Source organism: Typopeltis vanoorti, chromosome 3 (genome assembly GCF_054136105.1).
Source record: "Typopeltis vanoorti isolate ZY-2024b chromosome 3, IOZ_Tvanoo_1.0, whole genome shotgun sequence".
NCBI lineage: Eukaryota > Metazoa > Arthropoda > Arachnida > Uropygi > Thelyphonidae > Typopeltis > Typopeltis vanoorti.
Window position 1 is genome coordinate 103,444,156 of NC_143551.1, and position 20,789 is coordinate 103,464,944.

General features: G+C 35.8%; 1 protein-coding gene across 1 annotated transcript in view; it reads right to left on the reverse strand.

Moving 5' to 3' along the window:
* Window positions 1-20,789, reverse strand: part of LOC150108436 (GRAM domain-containing protein 4-like) — a 458,431-nt gene that overhangs the window by 131,521 nt on the left and 306,121 nt on the right. Inside the window, exons 15-16 of the mRNA XM_090390467.1 lie at window positions 14,641-14,746; window positions 14,422-14,512 (exon numbers count right to left, since the gene is read on the reverse strand). Coding sequence (XP_090246593.1) covers window positions 14,422-14,512; window positions 14,641-14,746 — 197 coding nt within the window. The remainder of the gene's footprint in view (window positions 1-14,421; window positions 14,513-14,640; window positions 14,747-20,789) is intronic.

Here is a 20,789-nt window from a genome sequence, read left to right on the forward strand (position 1 = left end):
CATCGTACAGATATTTTTAATGATGTTTGGAGGATATCCATTTTGTGATAATGTGTTGGCTATTAGTGAGAGTTCAGTCTGTGTATCCTCCTCTTCTGATATAAACTTTCTGGCCCTATGTTTCAACATGTGGATAATGCTCGGTTTGTGTGTCTTGTGATAGTTTGAAGTATAATAAAGATATCTTCTAATAAAGGTATCTGTGGGCTTTCTGCAAATAGATAATTTGACACTATTTGATTGTTTCTTTATAAAGATGTCTAAAAAATGTAGTTGTTTTCCACTTCCAGAGTGAATTTTATCTTGTTATGTATTGAGTATTTTATTCACAAACGATTTTAGGTTTTCTAAGCTGCCTTGCTATATAATGAAAATATCGTCAACATATCTCCACCATATAGTCTAGATGTTGTATCCCTTTACACCAATGTACCAGTGGAAGAAGTAATAAACATCATTCAAGATCTCTTTCCTCTAGACATCCACAGATGTTTAGACACTGCCTTCAATCTAATTTTTTCAAGGTTAACAACACCATATACCAACAATTAGAAGGCCTAGCAATGGGAAGCCTACTATCACCATCTTGTGCAGACCTTTCATGGAAAAACTTGAAAAATAAATTCTCTCCACAATCTCCCCTAGACCATCTATATGGTGGAAATATGTTGACGATATTTTCATTATATGGCAAGGCAGCTTAGAAAACCTAAAATCGTTTGTGAATAAAAATCAACTCAATACACAACAAGATAAAATTCACTCTGGAAATGGAAAACAACAGCCAACTGCATTTTTTAGACATCTTGATAAAGAAACAATCAAATAGTGTCAAATTATCTATTTACAGAAAGCCCACAGCTACTGGAAGATATCTTCATTATACTTCAAACCATCACAAGACACACAAACTGAGCATTATCCACATGTTGAAATACAGGGCCAGAAAGTTTATATCAGAAAAGGAGGATACACAGACTGAACTCTCACTAATAGCCAACACATTATCACAAAATGGATATCCTCCAAACATCATCAAAAAATATCTATACGGTGACAAGAAAAATCGAGAAGAATCAAGCTCCCAGTGCATTTCTACTGTAGTGATCCCTTTCATCAAGTCAAGTCAGGGTGTATTATTGTTGCTTTCTTCCACCACGGTGGAAGAAAGCAACAATAATACACCGGAGCAAATATAAATTCGAAAGATTATTTATGGAATCAGCCTCTGCCCTAAGAAACTCTACAAACCTCAACAAATTTGGTTGTATGCGACTGCCCCAAATTTGGGAGGCATACATCAGCAGACCTTCAGCCCAACGGCCAAGAACGCCTACTTAGCCCTCCAGAGGGCATCACCAGGACTTCTAGGAGAACGATAGCTTCAAATCTTCATTCTCAGTTACTGTATTGTTATTGCCTTGTGTGCACCTGCCTTTTTGTAAGTTCCTTTAGAAAATGGCAATGTGACATTGCCGAAATATCGGAAATATAATTTAATTTATATTCGGATCTACGTTGTTTCAATTCCCTAAGTTATTTAGAAATGCATAACCAACGTATAAGCCTGTCTACGAGAATTTATGTAACATCTAAGCAATATTTTGACTGAATTTGTTGAAATCTGAACACAAAAGAAGTAAATAAGTAGAAACTAATAAAAAATTAATTAATTTTTTTTTTCAAAAACCTTGATTTTTTTGCAACCCGTTTCTGGAGCCCATACTACATGTATAACTAAAATTTTTGTTCCAATTAATTGTCAAAGATGCTAACTAAAAGCAAAAAATAATTATTTGGATATTCCATAGAAACACTGCACAGCAATTTTTAGCAAATAGAGCTAAAAATGGTCAGAACACAGGGTTCTTTAAGTCCCAGTAGGTCTAGGACTCAAAGTGTTAAAAAGTAATCAGAGGTGTGCTATTCAGATGATTTCTGGTAAAGTCTATGTCACAGCAATTTTTGTGAAAATTGAATGTCTCATGAAGCTTAAAGGACTCCATTTTTAAACTACCTCGAAAATCTCGAAGTAATCTAGAATTTCTGTCAGCAATCCCAGGATATTTTTTTTTATAGATTACAGTATGCAATTATGCTTTGTAGCACATTGCTACTCTGATTCTTTGTCTTAGAAAGCAAGTATTAATGATATGTAGTTCTGACCCAACAGAACTATTTTCTCTAGATTTTTAATACTTTCTGGTTCCTTACCATCAACTTTTAGCTTTGTACTATTTCACAAAACTAAAAAGTGCAGTTTGCATTTCCTTTCATTTATTGTCGATAATGAAGGTGAAATTATATAAATTATCCATAGAAAGAATTTAATAGGAAAGACAAATAATGAAGTTTACAAAAACAAATGAATTTGTTTTTTGTAAACTTCATTATTTGTCTACACTAGCAGTAGAGCCAGACTAACTTTCCATGATATCATGTCAATAACATGATCCAGTTTCTAACTCGTCTTTGCAAGACAACCTGTTTTTTTAATAACACTATTAAAAAAGCCTTTATATCATGCAAAAATGTTGAAATATATATTGCATTTTTTGTCTTATAAGATGCCCCAATTGTACTGGATGCATCACATTCTTCATGTCAAATTTTTGGAAATAAAATATTCTTTGCAGTATAAGACGCACAAATTATGCATCAAATTTTTCATGTAAATATTAATTAAAAAAAAAAAATTTAATACATGTATTTCCCATGATATTTTCATTTTTACATGCATGTAAATCACTTCTCTTCAAAAATTTAAAGCACCATGATAGTGACCCTGTAAAATTGTTATTTATTTCTTTGCCAATAATTTTACTCGCTGAATAATCATTTTTGTAGATATCCAGCAACCCGATCTTCTTTGATCCATTATCCAAGTTTTTAATTCATTTTCAATTTCTGGCCATTCTGCATTAGATTTTCTGCAGAGATTGTGTTTTTTAGAATTTACTTCTATTAACTGCTGCTCTTGTGCCCTCCAAGTTCATACCATTTTTTTTTTTTTGTAGGCAGAGGCCCAAAATGCCACTCTGCTGCCATACTTTTTTTGTGTACTCAATCACACTATGCTTAAATGCAGTCGTATAGCCATGTCTATGCTTCGTAGAATCCATGGGTTATATAAAAAAAAATTAAATATAATAATGTATTAACTACTAGTTTAGCTGGCCTGCTGGCCAAGTGGTTAGCATATTCCCTCTCCAGCCAAAAGGCTGCGGGTTCGAATCCCACCATGGGCATGGATGTTTGCAATTACCTGTAGAAAAACTGGTGGCGGTGGTAGTAAACTCTGTAAAATCTACCATCCAAGTGAGGATTACTGCCATGAGAATAGAGGTTGATGAAATGGATGTACTAGGAAATATTGTAGAATCTCGATGTAAACAATCTATGTAAATGAGATCCCATGTGATTCAATGGGATCTCAGCTTGCGTTTTATGAGAATGTGCAAAGAAAGTGTCAGTAATTCTGACTGGGTTGTTTAAGCTTCAGTTCTGGTAAAATCCTAAGGGAATGGAAGGAAGACAATTAATTCCTTTACATAGAGGATCTAAGATTGTGGTAACTGATTAAAGAACAATCAGTATTTCAGGAATGGTGGAAAAATACTGGAAAAGTTGGTCAGAGACACAATTCAGGAACATGTAGCAAAGAATTTGATACTCTATTGGGGACAGCATGGCTTTGTGAGGGTCGGTCATGCCTCAGTAATTTACTGACCTTTTATAATCAAGAGGGTGCTTAAGGGTCAAAGCTGTATAACTGAGAGGAGACCTCCACATAGCCTTTAAAGGAATGCGGAGAACTGACCAGGGCTTCTGACCTAATGTCCAATCCTCACCTTCTCGTGGTGCACCTTGTTGGGTATCTACTTTGATACTGAACGAACGAGGATGGGCTGGCAATTTGGGATTTAGCCGACCAAATTGTATTCTTATTGGTTAAACCAAAATAAAAAATGATGGTACAACATTATAATCAAGTGACAGCTGAGTCAGATAAAGGGAATGGCTACACAATAATACTTCTGGATTTTGCAAAAGGGTTTTGACAAGATACCACATGGAATTCAATTATGCACACCAGAACAAATGAAGATGGATATGAAGGCGGAATTACACATTGAGATGAAAAGTTTTGGGATGATATGAGGGTGAATGATGGAAAAATACGAAAGAGTACTATATGGAAAGAGAATCCATTAGAAAGCAGGTGATTAGTGGTGGGCTACAGGGATTGGTGTTTGGCTATTGCTGTTTAATTTTGCATACATTAGTTTCCATAAATTAAGAACCAAAGAGAAAAATCATGATAATTCAAAAACTGTATGATGAAATTTTATGTAATTTGGTGAAAAGCAGTGATATGAAATGTGAAAGAAACATCCACAAAAACTAAATAAATTCCGTTGTAATAAATTCATTCATGTAAATAAATTCGGTTCAGTTAATTCAGTTACAAATGGGTACATGAAGACAATGGTTAAAAACAAGAAGTCAAAATCAGATTGTCAAAGCACCTCAATAAGCAATGTAGTCATCCCTCACAGTAATACAGCATGCATTATAAACAGCAATGATGTTTCATGCTGTTTATAATGGTGTACAGGAGTTCAATTGGTAATAATAATCATTGCTCCTGAAAAGATCTTCCGACATCCCCCAAGGTTTTTGGGAGGAGGAGGAGGGGGGGGTTACAAGCGGTAACACATCGACTTAGAGCATCCTGGACATGCTCAATATGATTAAGGTCAGAAGACCTGGCTGGTGTTAGATCCTGAATGAAGAACTTTTATAAAGAACCTATTCATTCAGGATTTAACAAGTTTAATATAACAGCTGAAAGAGAAACTTGTACTCCAGCAGAAGATAAAGAAATTATTTACTGTATGTAAGAATAAATGTATCTCTTTATGTAAATTTATAAGATTCAATGTTGTCTATTCAAAAATCATGTAGAGGATTTGTGTGTTAATTATAGTTATATTAAAGCATTCTGTATACAGTGAATGGCTAAGTGAGGTTGTAAACAATAGTCCAAAGGTTGCGTGCGAGCTGTCCTGCTTGAGCATAAGGCCTGAAGCAAGGGCTTACGTGGAAGGCGACTCTAGCTCGCTTTCTGGAATAGAGCACTCGAAGAGGAGAAGGAGCATAACGGATCAGCCAAGGGGCACTGAGGACAAGTGCCATGTGAAAAAGGACAGTGGAAAAGAGGGCGCAAGGAAGAGAGAATAAAAGGGGATGCGCCGTTTCTCGAGGCTTTTTTTTTCATCTCCTTTGAACCTGCTTGTTCCTGATCGATTCAAGGTGGTACGACGATGTTGGACGGTGAGCCTTTTCCTTTGGATGCTTGATAGATTCTGAACGGTGCCAAATGTGAGATGTCGGCATCTATAGTTTCGAGCTTTCACTAAGTGTCTCATCGGAAGGAAGCAGTGGAGCGTTTCCTTGCAACCGGCAGAACAGACGAGAATGATTGGCAGCAGATCCAGATAGATGGAGACACGATGTCGGGTGCAGAGTAAAGCCTAATCAGACGACTACCATGACCCTCCACGTGGACATGGTCTGATGGAAGTACCGAACTGAGTTCAACAAAGGTGAACGGATCTAATGGGCCAGGTATCCCGACCAAGAAATGGTGAAGTACAGAACTTTGTTATCTACTTCCCAATTATATTGGAGGAAAGAAAATCGTTATGTAGTGGTCTAATGTGGATAGATTATTAGAGAACTTTAAGTGATCATCTTAATCTTATACAGGCAGATTTCCATTAGACAAGTTGTCTGGAAACGTTTATAGATGAATGTCATAAATTTCAATGTGTGAGACTAACATTGTAGACAGAATTGATTAGAAATTCATAGTATTTATATTACGTGTGTTTATGTTTAACTTAAAGGAAAGTGTTATTACTCATATGCCATAGGGTTTACTTGTTTCTCTTAGTTTGATTTAGTATGATATTGAATTAATTGAGTGTGTGATATTTTATGATTATAAATGTTTAAGGTTCCAATAAACATGTTTTGTTTCTTATACCTGAGCCTTGCCTGAATATGAAATCAAACTACCACTCATAAACTCGAACCTAAGAGGGAGGGAATAGAAAGTATATTGTGTTAGATTAGAGGTCATGACTGCAAGCTGAGTTTTACATAGCCGTAGTTGAGTGTTTGTTTAATGAGTATGAGCATAAAGTTCTGGGAAGGTCTCTCTGAATAAGAGTCCCTTCTATCCTAGGAGATTGGCTGGTGCAGCTTTAAAAAATAAATTCGTCAATATCTGAAAAGGAAGCTGCCCCAGATAGAAATTACAAAGGATTCGTTCTTAATTAAGGAATATCCTTTAGTAGTTAGAATGTAAACATGACAAAGTTTTAGAAATCGACCTATGACACAGATTAGCTTTCCCTATGAGAGTGAGTGTACAAGAAGTGAGTTGAGAGTCAAAGTTTGTTGTAATTGGAGGGGCTAGGTCTTGTTGAAAGGAAAAATTTATATTAAGGATAACAAATGAAAAATATATATATATAAAAAAAAACAACAAAAAAAAACAACGATGTAACGCTGGCAAGCCCACACAAATAATAGTCTCTTTTTGAAGATATCGGTCCATGAGCTTTGCTCAATGAAGAAAAGCATTTCCTTGTACAATAAATGTCTCCCCTATTAACATACAAATTAACTGGGGACCAGGACTTTTTCTCTTTAATTTTAAGCATTCATGGTTCCATTAGGAAGCACATAGAGGTCTCAATGTGTTCACGCAATGATATGCTCTCAGATCATCGCACTATCTCCACCATAAATGTCCCTTTTATGGATATTATAGGGATAATAATGTGGTCCCCTGGTTTTTTCCAGATTGGAGAATACCTGGTATCTCTTTGTAGAGCAAATCAGGATGAGTCAGATAAAAATATCACCCCCCATTGGTCATGGGTCCAGTTGACATGGAACCTGGTCCATTTAAAACATTCTCACCTGTGGCATGGGATAGGGTTCATAGATTACTGGTCATCTAGCACACAGACCACCTTTGTGAAGCATTCTGCACACAGTGAAAACAGATACCAATGTTCCTGTAGCCAAAGTGAGGTCAGACTGTACTTGATTTGAGGCAGCACTCCTGTTTTGGTAAGCAGATAATCAGAAACATCAGTCACCCACGGCAATTGTAGCCCAAGGCCTTCCTTCATTGTATCTCCAGGCTGCTGTTTAACTACTAGAATCGGTTTCACAGTCTACAAACCATGGAATAACTCACCTACAACCATCTGGCTACCTTCATCTGACTTTGGCAGGTCTCTAGTATTACAATGGCTCACCACCTGAATTCAGTGGATTAAATGATGTCTTGCAGCTACATCCAAGAATTTTGCAATCATAAAATGTCTTGTTCTCATTCCAGACATGAAACAGAAATCCACTTCAAAATGCTTGCTTTTATGGTATTGCTTTAGAGCAAACAAATGCTCTACAAAGCAATACCATGAGTCCAATCGAGGCTCATTTGCACATACCACTGAGAGCACCACTCATCTGGACTCAACGTCACTTTTTACATAACATATCAGACTTTTGTACATTTTTTCACTTTGCCTCGTATTATTGCAATTTTTCTCTTTGTTCCTTAATTTATGGAAATTAACACAAATAATATGGGAAACACTTTATTGGGAAATATTCAGTTATTTGCTTATGCAAAATTGGGTAGGTGTAATAGTTATCACCATCAATTTCCAGCCTTCAAGGGGATGTTCAGGATACTATGATAGCACTACATGACTAAATTTGCATTATTATTAATTTCTTACCAACAATTTTTCCTCCAAATTAGTCTATTATTTATCAGTATTTCAATATTGTCTTTTTATCCAACATTTCGTTCTTCTATGGCAGTTCTGACTGAATCAATCTATCTAGATCTTGGTCTCTCTCTTTCCTGTTATCTTAGCAAACACTTTTGTTTGTTTTGCTAACCTTTCTTCTTCTCTCTCTTTTCCATTCTGTTCAAGTGGCCATACCACCTTACATTAGCTCTACTCTACATTCTTGATTGCTACTGATGTCAAGTTTCTTTCTAATATGATTCTACCATTGATGCCATCTAATATTTTTTTAGAACTTTCATATCTAGGTCTCTAATCTTTGATCAAGTGCTATATTTTTACCCAATTCAGATTCATAACCTAAAACTGGTTTGAACACTCTTGTATACTGCTAGTTTCATGTTTTGAATAATTTCTCTCTTATTCCATATAAATTTATTCGACTGCTCCCAACCAAACCAGCTTTGCTTACTCTGTTGTCTATTTCTAAATTTAATTTGCTGCCTTTACTAAAAACTGTGCATAAATAGCTGAATTTTACTTGTTCTATAGATTCTCCATTGAGAATGCACCTGAAGTCTTTTATGTTCCTGACTATATTCATCAGGAACATAAAAGACTTTTTTTTGCTGATTTTAATGTCAAATATGTTATAGCTGTTATGCAATTTAGAGAATCCTGGAGACTTGCATTAGTTGTATTTAGTAGTACATTATCATCTGCACAAAGCTAAGTTTGATATACCCAATTGCAACATCAGGTTTAATGCTTCTTTCTTTCATAATGCAATCAATACAGATGAATAAGAGGATAATGTATCTTTGTATTACCCCAATAATAGGGGGATAGTAAATCCCGTATTATTTTACAGCCAGGTACGAAACTCGGAGATCGAAATCTAAGAGTTTCATGCCGAAGAACTATCGGCGAGTTCAAGCGTAAGTCATCACTTGGGTAGTACAACACTAGGGCAACTCGGAGCAAAGGTGGAGCAAGATCCATCACTATCCTTAATATTTTTTCATAATGTAAAATGCAACTCCTAGGAGATGTATTACTGTTTTACATTATGAGGAGAGGTCACTACCCAGACCAGTTTCGACCTTTATTGAGGTCTCATCAGTGAGTAGGTAGACCTGGAATATCAAAGTTTAAGTGAACCAAACTTACATATATCCCTACTAACGAATTGCCAGACCAGTGTACTCATATATTATTACTACTACGATAAAGAGCCAAGAGGCTATTTTTCCGATGACATAAAATAAGGGGGATAGTAAATCCTGTATTATTTTACAGCCGAGTACGAAACTCGGAGATTGAAATCTAAGAGTTTCATGCAGAAGAACTATCGGCGAGTCCAAGCATAGGTCATCACTTGGGTAGTACAACACTAGGGCAACTCGGGCCAAAGGTGGAGATGTATTACTGTTTTACATTATATATTCCAGGTCTACCTACTCAGTGATGAGACCTCAAATAAGGGTCGAAACCAGTCTGGGTTTCGACCTCTCCTCATAATGTAAAACAGTAATACATCTCCTAGGAGCTGCGTTTTACATTATAAGAAAATATTAAGGATAGTGACGGAGCTTGCTCCACCTTTGCTCTGAGTTGCCCTAGTTGTACTACCTACAAGTGATGACTTACACTTGGACTAACCGATAGTTCTTCGGCATGAAACTCTTAGATTTCGATCTCCGAGTTTCGTACCAAGCTGTAAAATAATACGGGATTTACTATCCCTCTTAACTAAATTTATGTCGCCGGAAAATAGCCTCTTGGCTCTTTATAGTTATAATAATAGTCGATTAATGGTGTAATAGTTAATCAAGACAATGTAGAGAACTTGTAGAATGATTTAAATAGCCCGACAGCAAGAAAAAAGATAAATAATAGGTGTCACTTATTCTGGAAAAGTGTAAAGTTATGCATTTTAGGATGAAAAGATTATAATATCTGTGTACTACACTGATGGACCTGCATTCTAGGAAACTAATAAAGCTAGGAATTTGTAAGTGGTAGTAGATAGTTGAAGTTCAGCGAGCAGATTGCTAAGGCTTCCAAGGTATCTCATAGAATATTGGTTATTGAAGAATGCACTAAAAAGCAGACATAAGGAAGTTATCATTCCTTTTTACAGGGCCTTGATATTTCCACATTCGGATTAGTGCTCAGGTCTGGTAACCTGGGTTTCTTGGGGATGAGGAATTAATGCATTCAATCTTAGTATCTTACGGAATCTGGGTGCAACTAATGAGACCTCAATAAAGGTTGAAACTGGTCTGGATAGTGGTCCTTTCTATAATGCAACTTAATACACATGTCTGAAAGGAAATGTGCTTTGCATTATGGGACATTAAGACAACTGCCCTTATTATACAAGTAGCCTAGTCATGAAGATACTTTACAAACTTTGTTTGCTTCCTTGAGTAAAGGATTAAACAAGAATATAATTTTTTTGACAAATATAATTTGGATTGCAGAGGATACCTCATAGGATATTTTGTTTCTTATAAATACATAATTAATATAACATACTGAATTGTTCACTTTTCGTGTACTGCCTTCTACATATTCAAGAAATGAATGTGAAGATAATATATTTTTATGTTATTTAGTTTTGCTATTATTCTTATATCTTCATTCACTACACGTTATTCCTGCTTCCTACGCAGGGTCTGCATGTTACTTAGATGCAACTTCTTGTTAGTACCACTCCCAACTGACCTGTCGCCTAGTCTGCCGCTAGGGGGGGATATATTTTTGACAGTAGAAGCATATGTTCATGGGGCCGGTTTGCCTACTTGCAGGATAAAAAACGCCAGATGAACTGGAGGAAAAACCCTACAGCCCACGTCCAAGACCAGCTAACTTGGCTATGCCTGAGAAAGATCCTCAAGTTCTTCACGTCTCCGACGGGAATCAAGCCTAGGACACTCCTTCCGCAAGCATATGGTTTTGAAGCGCAAAGCCACTAGGCTAACTGTGCAGACGCTATTATTCTTATATAAATGCAAAATTATATCACCTACTATACAACATCGTGTTTAAGATATTTAGGAATTAACTCTGCTAGAAATATATTACTTGCGCCACCATGTGCATGGTACATAGAACATGAGTGTATTCATTACTATGTCTCACCCATTTCTAGCACTGTCTATATTTGATTCCAGTTCATGAAGAGGGAAAGTATTTTTCCTAGTGTATAGGATTAATCCACCTGAATGGTTATAATTCTAACAGTCACTGTATTGATTTGAAACTGTTTTGTAATTAACAATAAAACAAATGGAGCTGCTTGAACTCGAAACCAACTCTCCTTTGAGATAAAAATTATTCAATGTGCTCTTGCTTACATTTTACAAAGACTACATTTCTGAGGTTGCATTACCTAAGCTTCACTGGCATGCTTTGAAGATGTGCGCTTTGTTAGGAAGCACACACTTATGTGAGCAGTTCTTCTCCAGAATGAAGCATGTGAAGTTCAAGGCAAGAATTCAGATTACAGACCAACATCTCGAATATCTGAGCATAGCGACTTCCAACATTGATGCCAACATGGACAAGCTGGTCAAGGAAAAACATTGCCAAGTTGCCCATTGACATTCTAATAAATGAATGTTTTCTTCATTAAATTATCTTTTTTCAAGTATTGATTGTATTTACTTATCATGCACCTACGCTCTTAAAGCTGAGTTTGTTTATTTTTATAGGATTTTATGTAAAGTATCAAATGCACAGCATTCCTTGTGAATCTGGAAAGCATCTTACAATTCTAAATACCACAGTATAGCTTAGTGGCCCGCGGCCTTCACTGAATTTTTTAATGTGGTCCGCACTGTCTGAAAGGTTGAAGACCCTGACTTACATATTTAAATGCATCACTTGCTCTCTTTTGCTATGCATGTTAAAGAAGTTGCTTATTCTGCAGGCATGCGTTTCTCCCTTTTCAACTCCTAGGGCTTACTAATTTTTCAGTTATAGGATATAATGTTCATTACGAACTTTGGTAAGCCATTTATTTCAATATGGTCCAACTTGGAGCACTGCTGAATTTTGTTAACCTCCATTTCAATTTGTTATCTGCATCTTCAATGATTTATTTTCATTTGTTAGTTGAATTTTTAAGACAATGTAATCAGACATTTTCCTAAATCATAATATTATATAACTTTCTATCTACAGTACCATACCACTCTAACGAAAGTTCATATCTCTTTTGAAATCTATTATTGTTATTCTACCTTTCTAAGTTGTCAGATTATACTGAAGACTAAGTTTCAGATCAAAATATTTAGTTATATACTTTAGTAATAACTTCTTGTATCAACGATCATGTTCATATGTGTGTGTGTGTTTTTAATGTCATAAGTGCAGGGGCGCGCCAGTAGTGTTCGGCGCCTGTCTGCAGAACTTTAGCTGGCGCCCCTATACCCAGTAGCAAAACAGTAGTGTCTGGCGCCTGTGTGCAAAACTTTAGTTGGCACCCCTATCCACCCCTCCAATAAAAAAATCACTTTTAAAAAAACGTTTTTTTAAAGTATTTCTTCCTCTTTGGCACTTTTACTATCCTGGAGCCTGTGTATGTTGCACACATTGCACATATGGTCAGCGTGCCCCTGCATAAGTGCCTCTAAAAACTTATGGAGAATGAAGGTCCTCTTTCCAAGAAGTATTTCTCTCATGTGATGAAAGAAAGTTTGGATTGGGTGACTGGAAACAGTGCTTTAACCATGGAAAAAAGAAGTTCCAGTCCCATTTAGTGTCAATGCAGCATCAAAGACAAGAGAATGAGTTAGGCTGAGGGAATTACATTTGGTAGGAAACAATACATGCATGAGTTTATGGTTCAAATTGTCTGGAGAACCTGACCTCTACTATAAATATAGTGATATTTCAAATTATTTAACTTTCAATAACCAAATTCTCAGTTGACTAACCTTTGACTGGATTGGCAAATCATCCGACTTTTTTCTAGTGATGCATCATGTGACCATATTTTCCAGTTAACTGTACATTAACTGGATGACAAGTGAAATATCAAAAAGCTCAAGAATTTTTGAGTTTCAGAATTCGAAGAACAACAGAAACAGCAAATTACAGAAGAATAGAAACCAGAGAAGTCAAAATGAGAAAATTATAGATTTATGTTTACTGGCATAGAATATCAGATGACATGAATGGAAAGAAGAAGAAAAATCATATAGTGCATAGTTTGGAGAGTTAGGGCAGATAGTTGTTTAGTTAGAATTTGCTTTCCATTGATGTTTGTTTGGAATTTATGTCTGGTAAATTTTTTTTTTTAAAGGAGTTTTAACACAGTAATATTATAATATTACTTGTTCTGATTTTTGCTGTACTCAGATGGATAACATTCTTGATCTACAAAATGGGGAAGGGCTATCACTCACATGCCATGTGAGAAGAGAGGTGGGGAGAGCCAAAACCCTTCAAGAACTGAGTACTGGTATCAGCTTCTGCAGGCTGCAATTTGCATAGTGATGAGGTTTCACTGAGCAGGAAAGTTATCTACACCTAGGAGGATGAATTTACATTTCTACCAATAAGGAAAACATCATTTTGGACTGGGAATATTCACTACTTTTGCTGGATCCTTGGGCAGTGATGGTGGAAATAGGTCACATAATGAGGACAGGGTTGATGACTCACTGAGGGTTATATATTGCACTTTAAATTAAAGATACCAAGAAATTATATATTATATAATTGGCTTAATCCTTTATCCAAGTGTAAGCAAACAAAGTTTGCACCTGACATATTTTCAGAACAGGGCACTACCCAGACCAGTTTTGACCATTATTGAAGTCTCATCAGTGGGAACCAAACACAGAGGTGATATTAAGGTTGAAGTAATGCCAAAGTTATATTTTCTTATACGAGTAGCCAAAAGGTGTCACATCTTATTATTAAAATACTCTGGATTAGAGACAGTTGTTAGAAGTTTATCTCACTTGGTTATACTATAAATTAAAGATACCAAGAAATTATATACTTGGTTTAATCCTTTATCCAAGTGTAAGCAAACAAAGTTTGCACCTGACATATTTTCAGAACAGGGCACTACCCAGACCAGTTTTGACCATTATTGAAGTCTCATCAGTGGGAACCAAACACAGAGGTGATATTAAGGTTGAAGTAATGCCAAAGTTATATTTTCTTATACGAGTAGCCAAAAGGTGTCACATCTTATTATTAAAATACTCTGGATTAGAGACAGTTGTTAGAAGTTTATCTCACTTGGTTATACTATAAATTAAAGATACCAAGAAATTATATACTTGGTTTAATCCTTTATCCAAGTGTAAGCAAACAAAGTTTGCTCCTGAAGTATTTTCAGGACAGGGCAACTTGTACATAAAAGCTGATGACTTTACATCACTTGACTTAGTATCCCATAATGCAAAGCACATAGGTTCACTTTAGCTGTCTATTAAGGGGCTCAATTATAATTAAAGATATTAAACATTAAAGCTAATGCCAATTACCTAACCATTTTAAACAATTATAATTGATAAATAAAAATAATGCCAAGCATCAAAAAATATCTAACCTGTTGGTAAGATACAGACGGCCATTTTTGAAGGCTGATGTAAGAGATTTGTCCTTATTTATTAGAGTACATCTCCTTCCTCCATGCCAAACTGAAGTAAGAAGGGGGGAAAATCGATAAATCCAGAAGCATTTATTTATAAATTAAATATATAATCATAATTACTATGTTCATGTCAAAGACTCAATAGACAAAATATTCATGCATATAATTACATACAAGGTAGGGGTGTTTCTGATGGAGGAAGATTGAAAAGTTCACAAAAGTTCTGGTTTTCCGTAGTGAGTGAAGGAAAATTGATGCCACTGCCTTGATTCAGGACCAACTATGAAGAAAAATAAAAATTCATTACTGCCTTTTAAACAGTGATACATAAACATAAAATATAGTAATGAAGTATAGTTATAATGAAATCAATGCTATTATGCTTCACAAATAATCAGTATATTCACCAACTTCTTTGATTTTTTTCAATCTATTAGTTTCATGGATTATGTGGCACACTCCTTCAGGATGTGTATTAACAAAAAGAAACAAACAAACTACAGAGCTCAACTATAAAGGGTGATTTTAACATAATATAAAGGGAGAAACCATTAAACAATTCTGGAAAACAATAATGAAACTAACATAACAATAATATACAAAAGTTTTGGATCATTAAATACATCCAGAGCTATCAATGTTGATATGGTTCATGTATTGCTTTTACTTTTTGTATCTAATTTCTTCTAAGTTACTGTTTTATAAGAATCACCCACATGTAAATGAGTTAGCTCGGTTCTTTTTTGTTGCAACATGTAGATATATAAAAATCGCTTCGGATACTTCTTTGAACTTTTAATGTAACCATTATATGAGATAGAGTATCTTTGACAGCAGCCATATAGCATTATGTTTCCCCAATTCAATAATCAGGGAAGCTAAGCTCTATTTATGAATTCTGTTTTTTGGACTTTTTTTTTTTAATATGCTCATTCATATAAATTTCTTCTAAGACTGACTGACCCATATAACAAATTCTTTTCAGTAAGGAAATACCGTGAGTAGACATATTACTAACTATTATAATAACGGAATTAACTCACGTAAATTATTCTTTATTCGTAGAATTTTCACCTGAGTATCATAGGCATCATCAGTACAGGTACAAGGCTAATTAAACAATAACTGTTATTTTCACAAAGCACCACCTAAGTAGCTAAGGTTAAATTTCTTAAATTTATTTAATTATAATTTATTTAAATTTAATTATTTAGTTATTTAATTATTAAATAATAATTATTTAATTATTCAATTACAATAATTAAAAAAAAAAAATTTTATAAATATATTGGTCGATTGGTAGAGCCTCTGCTACTAATGGCTCAGTTAAGTAAGTTTGAGCACAGTTAGTAGTTGGAAGGGGGATGAATCGTTCGACGCTGTTGGCATACTCTCCCTCGATGAGTCTTTGAACTCCCTGGAGGTGTCTAATAATAATAATAATAATAATAATATATATGTGTATACAATTATATGTTAGGAAAGATTTGCTGCTTTATAAAGTATTATCTCCCACAAGGTGGGAAGACGTAGACCATCGGATCTGTTCAGGTTAGGGGAGTGAAGTAATGTTTCACGTGTTTCTTTGTATAGCCATTCCATTAGGAACAGACTTTTGTCTTTATGTCTGGTGTTGGTGGCATGTTCTGCAATTCCAGACTGTTCAGGTTCAAGGTACTGGATGTATGACTGGTGTTCTTCTAACCGGACCTGAGCAGATCTTCCTGTTTGCAGGAAATATGATAATCCACACGAGCAGAGAATCTGGTAGACACCTGGATAGCTGAGATGTGGGAACTTGTTCTTTGGAGACATTAGGAATGTGGAGATTTTTCTGATGGGTCGAAAAGCCATACAGATATTTAGTGGTTTTAGCACCTTAGCTATGTGTTCACTAACCCCGTGTACATACGGGATAGGTATACGTGTAGGTTCTTCTGTACTTGAAGATGATGCTGGAGCACGACTCCTTAAAACTCTTTTTATGAAGGACTTCTTATAGCTATTGGATGTGAAGGACGAATTAATATACTGTAATTCTTTTTGTAAAAGTTCTTCTGAAGAACAAAAGGAGTTGGCTCTATAAACTAGTGTTTTTATAGTACCTGCCTTTTGGCTGGGATGGTGATGTAATTCAGCGTGGATGTACTGACCTGTATGAGTCTCTTTCCTATAGACTGTGAATTGTAGATAGCCATCATGTTGGTGAAGAAACAAGAGGTCTAGAAAGGCTAACTGCTTATTTACTTCTACTTCTAGGGTGAACTGGATCCTTGGATGAAGTGCATTAATTTTTGAGAGAAACTGTTGTAGTTCTTCTGAGGTGCCCTTCCATATGGCAAAAATGTCGTCCACATATCTGAACCAAACGTTAGGTCTGGGTGTAATGTTGTCAAAGATACGCTGTTCGAAATGCTCCACGAAGTAGTTGGCAATAGCAGGAGATATTGGATTATCCATTGCTATCCCTTCGATTTGTTGGTATAACTGGTTTTTGAAGGAAAAATAACCAGACTTTACTACAAATTCAAATAATTTGGCAATGTCTGGGGGAAATTCTTGGTGTAGTAATTCTATGCTGTCCGCCAACAGAATATTGCTAAATAGCGAAACATCTAGACTAATCATAATCTCCAAATCGTCTAGATGCAGATCAGAAATTTCATTTCTGAAGTCCCTCTGAAGGGCACCTCAGAAGAACTACAACAGTTTCTCTCAAAAATTAATGCACTTCATCCAGGGATCCAGTTCACCCTAGAAGTAAATAAGCAGTTAGCCTTTCTAGACCTCTTGATTCTTCGCCAACCAGATGGTTATCTACAATTCACAGTCTATAGGAAAGAGACTCATACAGGCCAGTACATCCACGCTGAATCACATCACCATCCCAGCCAAAAGGCAGGTACTATAAAAACACTAGTTCATAGAGCCCACTCCTTTTGTTCTTCAGAAGAACTTTTACAAAAAGAATTACAGTATATTAATTCCTTTCCTCCTTCATATCCAATGGGCTATAAGAAGTCCTTCATAAAAAGAGCTTTAAGTAGTAGTGCTCCGGCATCCTCTTCAAGTACAAAAGAACCTACACGTATACCTATCCTGTATGTACACGGGGTTAGTGAACGCATAACTAAGGTGCTAAACCCACTAAATGTTGTATGGCTTTTCGACCCATCAGAAAAATCTCCACATTCCTAATGTCTCCAAAAGACAAACTCTCACATCTCAGCTATCCAGGTGTCTAACAGATTCCCTACTCGTGTGGATTATCATATTTCGGACAAACAGGAAGATCTGCTCAGGTCCGGTTAGAAGAACACCAGTCATACATCCAGTACCTTGAACCCAAACAGTCTGGAATTGCAGAACATGCCATCAACACCAGACATAGAGTTAAGTGGAACGGCTATGCAAAGAAACATGTGAAACATTACTTCACTCCTCTAACCTAAACAGATCCGATGGTCTATGTCTCCCCCCCCCCTTGTTGATAGTACTTTATAAAGCAGCAAATCTTTCTTAACATATAATTGTATACACATATATATATTTACGAATAAATTTTTTTAAAATTATTATAATTAAATAATTAAAAAAAAAAAAATTAAATAAATTTAGGAAATTTAAACTTAGCTACTTAGGTGGTGCTTTGTGAATATAACAGTTATTGTTTAATTAGCCTTGTACCTGTACTGATGATGCCTGTGATACTCAGGTGAAAATTCTATGAATAAAGAATAATTTACATTAGTTAATTCCGTTATTATAATAGTTAGTAATAACAAATTCTGTAACACTATATATCTTGAAAACCCCTAGCCAAGGAGTCTTCAACCTTTCAGATAGTGCGGGCCACATTAAAAGTTTCAATGAAGCTGCAGGCCACTAAGCCATACTATGATATTTAGAATTGTAAGATGCTTTTCAGATTCATAATGAACGCTGTGCATTTGATACTTTACATAAAATCCTATAAAAATAAACTCAGCTTTAAGAGCATAGGTAGGAATTCGGCTCATGATAATTACAATCAATACTTGAAAAAAGATAATTTAATGAAGAAACATTCATTTTTTACAATGTCAATGAGCAACTTGGCAATTTTTTCCTTGACCAGCTTCTCGATGTTGGCATCAATGTTCGAAATCGCTATACGCAGATATTCAAGATGTTGGTCCGTAATCAGAGTTCTTGTCTTGGACTTCACATGCTTCATTCTGGAGAAGAACTGCTCACATAAGTGTGTGTGCTTCCTAACAAAGCGCACATCTTCAAAGCATGCTGGCGAAGCTTAGGTAATGCATTCTCAGAAATGTAGTCTTTGTGAAATGTAAGCAAGGGCACATTGAATAATATTTGTCTCAAAGAAGAGTTATTTTGGAGTTCAAGCAACTTCATTTGTACTGAGCCTGGCATTTCGGCAGCAATGACACTGAATGGCATTGTAAATAAATCTAAAGAAGACTGTTGGTTACGAAAATCACTAAATCTCTCTTCGAACTCACTTTGCAACATGCTAATTTTGTAGCGTATTCATCAAGAGATGAACAGTTGGACTCAGCAAGAAGCTGAAAATGAGTTAAGTCTTTTTTTTGCACGTTGTGGCTCCCAAAGTTTGAGCTTGGAAACAAAAGCTTTGATGAGATCAAACAGAGTGTTCATCAGTTGATCTTTGGATTTTAGCTACATACATAGCAACGAAATATCGGTCACAAAGGTAAAGTCTGTCATCCACTTCAGATTGTTAAATTCCGCAATCAGATTCCCTTCAGTTTGCATGATCTGCTGTATTTCGCTCAAGTCAAAGACTTTTAAGAACCTTCCCTCTGCTTATCCAATGCATATCACTATAATAAACCACATCGCTGTGATCCGCTTCACACCCTGGTCAAAAACTCTTGGAATTGATGATGATTCAATCCTCTTGCCCTAATAATGTTGACGACAGTCACAATAACTTTCTTGACATTCTCAAATATAATAGTTTTTGCGCACAACTTCTCCTGGTGGATTAAACAGTGGTAATGGACGAAATCTTTTCCTTCTAGTTCCGGTTCGTTCCGTAGCAGCGCAACAAACCCTTCATACTTTCCAACCATAGCATGGGGCACCATTAGTTACCACACCCTTGAGGTTGATTAAGCTGAGGTCAAAACGCTGGAGCATTTTCTTGGTGGTTTCAAGAATATCAGTGCCTTTCGTCATTCCCTTCATAGGTACAAGCGCTAGCAGTTCTTCTGTCACATTGAATTGTTGATCAATGCCATGAACAAAGATAGCCAGTTGTGCTATATCCTTCACATCTGTGCTCTCATCTAAAGCAAGTGAATATGACGTAAATTCGGACGATCGTTTTTTTAAAGTTACTTCAATGTCATTGGCAAGTTCTTCGACACATCGTGCTACAATTACCCCAGACAAATTCAGTTTTTTTTTAACACTTCCTTATTATTTCTGCACAGAATATTCCCAGCAGCAATGATATACTCTTTCACAAACTCTCCATCCAAGAACGCTTTTGATTTTTTAGCAATTTTTTCAGCTATTACATAACTTACTTTGACCCATGCTTCGCTCTCTTCCCTCTGCCTTTTAAACGTACCCTGCTGTCATTTTAAATTAATTTGGAGACAGTTCACTTTGTCTACACAAAGCCGCCCTTGGAGGTGATCAAAATTGGATGCATGCTTTGACTCATAGTGTCATTTTATATTGTATTTTTTGATACTGACATTGACTCACGACAAATTAAACACACTGGCTTATCATCGATCGGCATAAAAAAGTACAAATCGGTCCACTTTTCATTAAAAACTCAATAAGAATCACTTGATTTATGCTTTTTACTTGCAGACGCCATAGAGATGGATGGTGAATCCAAAAAATGATCCAAAATAGCCGTGTAACGGTTATTATCCACTGAATATGTCTCACAGTAATGAAAAAAAAAGTCTGGCAACATAAAATCACAATAGGCTAATGCTGACATGACGAATCTGCATGCGCTTATACACGAACATCACACTGTTTGCAACTGACTGTGGATGAGATCCTCTTGTATTTATATGAAAATAACGAAGTATCGAGAACCTTCGAGATGTATTTGGAAGTCACTAGACAGTGCACTTGAATGAACTACTGCTTCAGCTATCTACCAGCGATGTTGGTACTAGTACTTAAGTACAGCTTGGCGCTGGTAGATGGCAGAAGAAGTATGTCTATTTAATATTTATTTTTATAGGATTTTATGTAAAGTATCAAATGCACAGCATTCCTTGTGAATCTGGAAAGCATCTTACAATTCTAAATACCGCAGTATAGCT